The 9310-nt window shown below is 38.8% G+C and overlaps 1 protein-coding gene across 3 annotated transcripts in view; it reads left to right on the top strand.

Moving 5' to 3' along the window:
* Nucleotides 1–8417, top strand: part of sema3d (sema domain, immunoglobulin domain (Ig), short basic domain, secreted, (semaphorin) 3D) — a 38444-nt gene extending 30027 nt beyond the window's left edge. Inside the window, exons 18-19 of one of the 3 annotated variants that reach the window (XR_004657660.1) lie at nucleotides 684–1953; nucleotides 8381–8417. Coding sequence is in view for 1 of the 3 variants with exons in the window: in XM_034879375.1 (XP_034735266.1) it covers nucleotides 684–1148 (465 nt within the window). In the remaining 2 variants the exon portion in view is untranslated. Of the gene's footprint in view, nucleotides 1–683; nucleotides 3025–8380 lie in introns of those variants that run through there. The other 2 variants (XR_004657661.1, XM_034879375.1) reach the window with 2 other exon arrangements.
* Nucleotides 8418–9310: the final 893 nt, after the last annotated feature.

Genomic DNA, 9310 nt, shown 5'->3' with positions numbered 1-9310 from the left:
CACACACACACACACACACACACACACACACACACACACACACACACGCACACAAACACACACACTGTCATGTTCTTTCTCTGTCCTCTGAACACAGCTGTGTTGTTTTAGGCCCTGACATGCCACCTGATGAATCATGGTGGATGCTAGATGAAAAGAGCGGACCATAAACGTTAACACTTATCCTTACACCTTAACGACAAGCACACACATGCACAAACACACACACACACACACACACACACACACACACACACAATTACCTTCTTTAGCATTTGCTTGCTGCTTATACTCATCATGCACCTATGGATCTTTCTACACCAGATAATGACCCTTGGCCCCTTAAACTCACCACACCCAATTCAATACGTTTCCTGTTTTAGGGCCCATTACCATGTTTAACACACGTTGGATACAAATCAGGCGTGGAAAAGTATGTGTGTAAACAGGAAGCAAGGTATCAAACCAAATTTTTGTAATGTGCTGTCATTATGATTGATTGTTTGGGGGTTGGGAGAAAGAATTTCTTGTTTTATAGTAAAGCTTTAAATCTTAAATTATAAGGACAATATATCACACATGGTAATATGTTTAAGGTAATATATCTGTATTGTGTACTAAGAGAAGGCAGCTGTAGTTACATGACCTCATTCTTTATGATGAACCTCTATATGTTCTCGCAGGTCAGGCTGGATGATCGTGTCGTACACACAGATCGAGGTCTTCTGATTCGCTCCCTCCAAACCTCTGATGCTGGCGTGTATCTCTGCGTAGCTCAAGAGCACACACACTTCACCCACACTCTCCTCCATCTCAAGCTACAACTTGTTACACATGGACAACTGGATGGGAAGCCCAAGCCCAGTGATGACCCCATGGTGGAGTTGCGCCACAGCGTGGAGTCCCGTCAGCGTTATAAAGACTACCTGAGAGTGATGAGCTCTCCCTTTGGCTCTCTGGAGGAGTATTGCGATTCACTGTGGTTGGAGAAAAGACCAACAAGGGTGCGAGGAAGAGGCTTAGGAGCTGTCAAATGGAAACATATGCAGGAAATGAAGAAGAGCAGGAACAGGAGACAACACAGAGAGAGGGACAAAGAGTGGGAAAAACAGGAGCGAGGGAGGGTGGTGAGGACAGCAAAGCAGTGAGGGATGTCATAAACAAACAATCAGGGTTAGTTATCTATACGACAAGGCAGAACGTAACACATAACTGCAGAATTGCAATGACAGATCAATTCATGAGCAAGCAAAATCTAACTCAGAGTAACAGTAATGGGGCGTGAAAGACTAACTCTGAAATACAGTATATAGAGGTCAAAATAAAAGTATTGAAAAGATATCCACAAGCAATTTTATGTAGTATTGGGATGTGAATATCAAACTGCATTCATCTCTCCTGAATTGGAACATGACTGGTCTTTCCTAAAGCTTTCACCGGCTAAATGCTGTAGTTTCCCCAGCAGGATGGTTATTAGAGGTGATGATTTGAGAATATTGAAACTTATAGTTGAATTAGTGAGATTGCGAAAATACCAAAAAACTAAGAGTTTGCCTGTGGTGATGACAATGCATTCATGTTGAATGACTGTAAATATTTACATACCATGTACAGGAGATACAGCATGCTCAGTTTAGTCTAATTACTGATGTGTATACCTAAAATGATAATCATGTATAATGTTTGGTCTGACAAAATAACATATCATTCTTTAATGCTGTTGTTGAAAGTTATTTAAATAAATCGGTCCTGGAGCCTCTGTTCAATGAATTAATTACATTGTGTGAAGAGACTAAGAGACTCAAGCAAACAGCAAACAAGGTTGAGAACGGGTTTGTGTTAGTTCAGATGAGTCTCTCCTGATATAGCAACACAAGTCCCTGTGCACTGTATGCAGATGTCAGAATGATTCAGGACCAGCTGGTCTCTTGTTTAGTGTGTGTGTGTGTGTGTGTCTAAAAGATAGAGGGAAAATGGGTGTCTTCAGGAAACCATGCAAAATAGGAAAAAGTCATTTAAAGAATTCCTTGAATAACCTGGTAAAGCTCTAAATGCATCAACATCACTTTCATGAGCAAACATTCTGCACAACAACACACTCATTCTAATGTTTCTAACTCTCTCCAGAGGGAAACTTCAAATTTGCAAGTACAAAAGTAGATAGCATTGTGTGTGTGTGCGTGTGTTCATTACACTATAAGTTGTCTAAAACCAATTTAGTTTTTTATGCTCTCATATGTGTTTTTTTTGGCTGCAGTTGCTGTGGATTTTATATTGTTTACACAGTTCTGTGGCAAGTTATTTAATTTATGTGGTTGCTTGTTGCACCCCCCACGGTGTCCTTACACTTTTATTTATTGTTGGCCATTTTGTTTATTGTCTAAGTTTTGTCTCTTTTCTGGTTAATTATTCTAAGGCTATACTGAAGGTGTTGTATAATTGATAATCAGTTATGTTGGTTTGGACATAAGGTGTCTGTGGTTTGACGTTTAGGCTACTTTGGCGTTGTTTTGTAGCCTAAATCTTTTCTTTAATTTAATTGGTATAATCTATATTAGCCTACATATAGTCTTATAAGACTACTTACATTGTAGCACACTAACTTTTACATAGAATACATTTTAACTAACCTACTTTTTACTTTTACCTGGGTATGTTTTTACTCAAGTATTTTTACTTTTACTTGTGTAAAATGCATTTAAAGGAATACTACTTTTTGTTGAGTAAAATATTCTAGTAGTCTTTTCCAAGTTGTTGAAAAACTGTTAATGCTCAATAACTTAATAGCCTTTTAATTCTTTTACTGATCTCATATTTAGGCCTCCCCTAACACATGACTATTACTGTCTGTTAGTGATACACTTGGTATTTTTTTTTGCCTAAACATTCACCTCAGTTCATTGTATTTACTGTACTTATATAAGTATGCACATACCAACAAAATTCAAGTCTCTTATTTTGTGTGTCTCCACAGTGATTTCTCCATGTTTCCTGTAACAAAGACAATAAATATTTCATGAACTTTTTTCTTGTCTATAGTTTATTTATCAGTCAGCTGCAAAGAACAAAATACATTTCCAAAAAAAGGGAAACCGCAAAGGGACACCAGGAAAGGGCTGGAACAGGCACAGTGTTACTCAAGAAATATAATAAATAGTTTGAACCACGTACACAATAATCACAGTATAAATTATTAGAGAAGCACGATAGCAAAAGCATACTTTTTTTTTGTCATCTCTAGGCAAACATCAATACTGCCGCATTCTTCGGGTGCTGCATCTCACTCCGCCTCTCACTTTCATTGGTCTTCAATGCACTGAACTGTTTAGTTCACTGAGGTCAGAGGAGAGTCAAGGAAATGTTGAGGGGGAGAAGTAAATCATTCGAAAAAAAACATTTCAAATGAGTTGTTTGAGAGGTGAGAAAGTCCTTTATAATACACATGTATGGAAATCACCAGTCGTACACCATACAAATTATTGAAGGTTGATTTTCCAATAATCTCATGTTTTTTTACATAAGAAGCCTATTTTCGGATGTTATTCTTCCTCATTTGGAGCTTTTCCCAAATGTAGGAGTCAGACAGTTGCCAGTGAGTTAACTTAAGCTTTGCATTTGGCTGGAGAAAAAAACAATGAGTAAAGATGACTTGCTGCGAAAGACAGCCAGACAGAGACAGCAGGGGGTCAAACTAGGAACCAGAATTGGGGGAAATAAACTAGATTTAATGGAAGGAAGTGCTTACTTTGATGTGATTGGTGTAATGAGCAAGCAAGTCTGCTTAGAGCCCCTGTAGGGGTCTTACAGGATACACAGACAAAGGCACATGCACAAATTATACTCCTTTTTCACTGTCTCATTTTAAGTGTTTTTTCTGTGTCCAGTGACCCACAAGGACACATCAAGATCAGATACAGTGCATGGGACTGGGCTCTTCCCAGTAGGTGGCACAGGTTGGAATGGTGCTGGATACTCTCTAATTAACTAATCTTGTCTGGGTCTGGTTTAAAAAGCTGTTTCAAGTATTTTACACTTGCCTCTGCATCAGGAATCTATCATTATAATACTTTTTATATAGTTCATTAGGAGTTTTTTTTAAATCAAATAAAACACTTGTTATTCTTTGTTAGTTTAGGTATGACCAAGTGACACAATTCAGTGTCTGTTTTGATTTAAAGGGTGAGCTTCAAACTTCAAGATATGCTTACAATTTCTTTTTTATCAAGACAGTCAACGCCTGGTGTTAGTTGGTAATCCATATCAACAAAGTTTGACTTCCGGTGTTGCGCCGTTGCTGCAGGAAATTCCGCCGGATGCATGTATTTTCCGTTTGCTTCTGTTTTCTTTTAAATTTGGTGACTATTGTTGACTGCTCCTCAGATCTCTGCATGGTAAATTGAGACAGCTAGCTAGACTATCTGTCTAATCTGAGTTTTCTCTCGCCCCGACTATTTTGCAGCTGCTTTGTGCGGAGTTTAGCGCAGCCCATGACGATTCTGATTGGTTTAAAGAAATCCCATTAAACCAGAGCATGTCTTCCTCCCATCGCTGTGGAGGAGCCAGACTCCCCTACACCGCACTTTGGAGCACGGTCTGGCAATGCGAGACTTGTTGATACATAAAAATAACCATAAAGATATCTGTTCACCCAAATCTGTAATTCTGTACATTGCCATTAACCTAACAACAGTGAGCACATATTTGTGTTAATTTATGCAAGTGTGCCCAGGTGCAAGAATTCAAAGCAAATGTATTTTCACACTGTCCCACAGCAAACCTCCACAAGACCACGCCAGAATCAAGATATCAAACACCATGACAGGAAGACTGGAGGGAGGTTTAGAGGAAAACAGAGCGGAATTGAGATGTCAGCCCACAGAGGTGTTTCTGGTTCTATATTACAGGGTATTTACAGCTGTGCAGATGTGTGTATTTGTAAGGTGTTGACAGTGAACTTCTGGGCTAGGTGGAGACAGCCAAGTGTTGTATTGCAGCTGTCGGGCTTGGCGGTATTGATGGCCGCCTGGGGGTGATGGAAGGCAAGAGGTATGTGTGCAAGCTCCAAACAGTTGTTCCCTCAGAAGTAATGACTACCTGTGCTCTCTTGGCCTGATTTACAGACAAACAGGATCTCTCCTCGCTCCAGAATTTGTGGCAGGACATGCCGGATGCAGTGAATAACCTGAATACACCCTATGATAGATATGTTCATTTGTTGTGTGATGAGCTGCTTTAAAAAAAACATGTAATGAGAAAACTTTTTGCCTCATCTTTCTCCATCACTGTGGCAAATGCTTTGTAGATGTGGGATACAAGTTGTAATTTCTCGGCCGCAGGGTCGTTGTTGCTAATCGGATATCGAGTGTCAGGTGGCATTGTGCATCCATGCATATCCGTCTTCACACTTTTTTGATCGGGCCCGTGTTCTTCTCATTAGAGGTCAAGGGTCACAAAGGAGGCTGCGGGGCTGAGCATGTCTGGTATCGAAGTACCAGAGTTTAAGGAATACTCTTTTAGATTGTATCAAATATACTGGCAGGTTATAATGAGGCACAGTAATTGTACATGAGTGTCTTAAATATAATCAAACACATATAAATAAACTTAAATGGCTAAATCTAGTGTCTGGGAGAGTTTAAGGTAAATTGTACGGCCTGTGGAATTAGTTTAGAAACTAATTTGTATTTGATATAGCACCTTTTACAGAGTCAGAAAGTGCTTCACACATTACACATTTGTTAAAATACAGTAGTATCCAAAACAGAAAATCAACAAGCAAAAACACATACAAAATCAATTAAGGTAAAAGATTAAAAGACAAACAAATGTTATCAAAGATTACTTAAGATCAATCTAATAATTATTTTCCCTCCAAAAGTATTTTACTTGATAGTGAACCAACTTCAGAAATGCACAACTTGGGAGTGTTTCTGATGTTTTATGGAAATATATTGCGGCTACATCCAATAAATTTGGTTTTGTTTATTTTGAAAGAAAACTATTCATATTTTACCACATTTTTTTAATAAAGCCTGTCCATTCCTTTACATGTCCGTAGCATTACCCATCCCATTTATTATTTGTTGTGGTCGCCTACAGAACTCTCATGCTACAGACATGTGAAAAGAATTATAGAGGAGCCGACATCCACATGCAGTGATCAGGTCTACAGTCAATGCTAATTAATCATAACAGCATAGCAATCATGGTTTGGAAATCCAGTCTTTGTGGTAGTTTGTTTGTCATGAGACTCAATAAATATAAGCTAACTTTTCTGTGTTCAAGATGTTATTTCAAATGGGCTCCTAACTAGAATCCAGAAATAGGATCTGGGAATATGGTTGCCTGTCTTGTTTCTGTTTATGGTTGGCTTTTCAACGTGATGCTGAAGAAACAGAAGTGCCCAAGAGTACTGTTACAAATCTAAATGATTAAAGAAAGAATTGTCTAGTACTCTGTTGCTTTTGTACATGAGGTCAGGTTGATAGAAGGTCTGCTGGGTACCAATGTTCCTCAGATGAACTTTAAACATTCTTGGTTTTCTTGTTTCTATAGTAACTTCGGGGTTTTTGGTGCATCTGCTCTCTGGAAAACAAATATATATTGAATGTGTACATCTACTTGCTAAGTTTGCACAAAAATCTAATAAAATTTAGGATCACTGTCTTTTGGGTTATGGTTAGCATTATTGCACACATAAAAAATAAAACAAATATACAGATAAATATATAAATAAAATAAAAAAGGTTAATTGAGCATTGATTTATTATTATTATTACTGGGACAATAATCACTGATGTGACTAAGCAGCCTTGTGCAGCTTGAAAACTTTGAGGAGCACAGAGAGGTGGAGTGGACTGGTTATATCATGCTTTGAGAATTAATCAGCAGAGAGGTTGAGCCTGGAGCAGATGGTGGATGACGTTGCTTGGCTCAAGACTAGCAGAATGCCTTCAGACAGGTGAGCAGGCCTAGTAAATGACGGTAGAGGGAGATTGCACAAAGTTCTCTGCGTGATTAGCAACAATCTAGTCTCACTTTGCCAGACGTTCCTCCACCACAGTGCTGTGGAGGATGGTCTGGCTAGTCCGTGATCAGAGAAAACGTGCTCTGGTTTATTGGAATTTCTTAAACCAATCACAATCGTCTGGGGTGGTGCTAAACACCATGAAAAGCAGCGGTGCCGCTGCAAAACAACCAGGGAAGGAATTTGTTTTGGGGAAATGCATACGTTCAAAAACTGTTTCAGTAGTGCAACAGAAAACTGGGATTCAACAAATAATCTAGCTAGTCTAGTCTATTCGAGCAATCCCTGATGTGGAATGTCAAGGATATAGACCAACGACAATCTTGCTGTGTCTGTATCTGCTGTGTACTGTGGAAACCCAAACCCAAGGAGAATATCTACAGCCATGAAGGGTAATGAGCTCAGCAAACAGGGAAATCTTCCAGAACATTGTGGTCCAGGGAGGATTTTCAGCCATTTCCCATGCCTGGGTTTGAAGAAATCCATTTTAACTTAAACTTCAAACTTGGCAATGTATGATGTTTGATAATGTTGGAGAGTAATCACTCCATAGATATGGAATAATCATTCCTCAAAATGGGTGATTTGTTAGAATTTCAAGTATCAGTTTTAGTTGTTTTTACACTGTAAGAGAACATGTTTAACTTGGTCAACAATGTGTTTTTGCAGCTAAAGGTAACAAATATTTGACGGACAAAACTTTGCTTGTAAATCCTTATGCACTTGCTGTTATTTGAAAGGGATTCCAATGCTTGTTTGTGAAACTTTTGAGATTTTTCCATTGCAGAGGAATGTTCTCTTTTATCTAAACACAATTGAGTCCTATTCATAGACATACGTAGTATGTCTATATATATAGTTATTTTCAGCAACACAATGACCACACAAACATTTTAATCTTTCTAGTAGGGACTTGAACTGCATCATACAATTTACTCCCACATTAGTCCAACACTTTAATTACAGTAATGAAATGGTATAAACAGTAATAGCTTTTACAGACGGTTGGGTTTTACATGAGGGTTGAAAAAGATCACATTCCCAGCTCATAATAGTCATTTGTACAATTGTACAAATTCAATTTGTAGTCAATTATACCGTTTGAATAAAATATGTATTACATAAATTGCATTACAAATATCAGAGGACTTACTTTGGAGACTTTTGAAAGACAATATGTGTCTGCTGACAGGCAGATTTCAGTAATGTTAACTGTAGAGCAATTCACAGATCTGTGGAACGCTGCCAAAATGATGCAGTTAATTTAATGTACTTAATGAATTGGCATATCAAGTTGAACGTCTGCATCATTGTGAGCCTTATTGCATTAAGGATTACACTGTGTTGCCATAGCTGTGTGTGTGTGTGTGTGTGTGTGTGTGTGTGTGTGACCAACACCAGAATAGTCCACATTCCTACAGTAACTCCATGTGTTTAAGTATGAGTATGAATATGTGTGTTTTCATGAGAGCCTTCATGAGAGCCTGTGTGTGTCTCAGGTTGCGGCTGGCATCTACAGATCCCAGGGGCAAACACAGTGTGCGTATCCATGAAATGGATATGGCTTTCAGTACAGTTTGATGCCACACCTCATTGACCTTTAGCCTTTTAATCGGTTTTCCAATTGGTCACATATCTTTACGTTGCCTTGCATTGCTCTGCAGACACATTGACTGCACTAATCTCATTTGGAAAATATGTCCCTGATTCATGTGGCAGACATCAACTGTAAGAAAAGGAAGGGCAGACTGACTATCCTGCTATGTTAATCTCTTCATACATATTCATGTTTAGAATGAGTGGCATCTTATCATCATTTTCATATTATATTTTTCATTAAAAATTATCTAGCAGTTTGAAAACGTTTGATATTGATGGAGACCGGAAGCAGTCCAGTTACTGGAGAGAGATTAAACCATCAGAGTGTCCAACTGTCCCCCGACTCCACAGCCTAACCACCCTTTAAACCAAATTTATGGTGATTGATAGTGATAAAGTCACTTATCTGTGCAACAGATGCAGGGAGCAATAAAAAAACAGTGGGGGCACCAAGATAAGGGGGCTGAAAAAAACTACAAAGATAAAGAGTGAGAGGTTTTCATCATATTGATCTGAGAGTAGGCTACTTGGCAAGCGGTTAGGGCTATTGGATGTTAGGGTGAGGAGAGGGAGGCAGAAGGACAGGAGAGAGGGATGAGAGAGAAAAGTGGATTCTTGATTGGGCGTATCACTCTACAGCCTGATGACAAGTAATGGCATCTCCTCGTTCTTCAGTCGTACCAC

This window comes from Etheostoma cragini, chromosome 8, assembly GCF_013103735.1.
Source record: "Etheostoma cragini isolate CJK2018 chromosome 8, CSU_Ecrag_1.0, whole genome shotgun sequence".
NCBI classification, from domain to species: Eukaryota; Metazoa; Chordata; class Actinopteri; order Perciformes; family Percidae; genus Etheostoma; species Etheostoma cragini.
The sequence above is the reverse complement of the archived record's forward strand: the minus strand, read 5'-3'. Positions and strand labels throughout refer to the sequence as shown.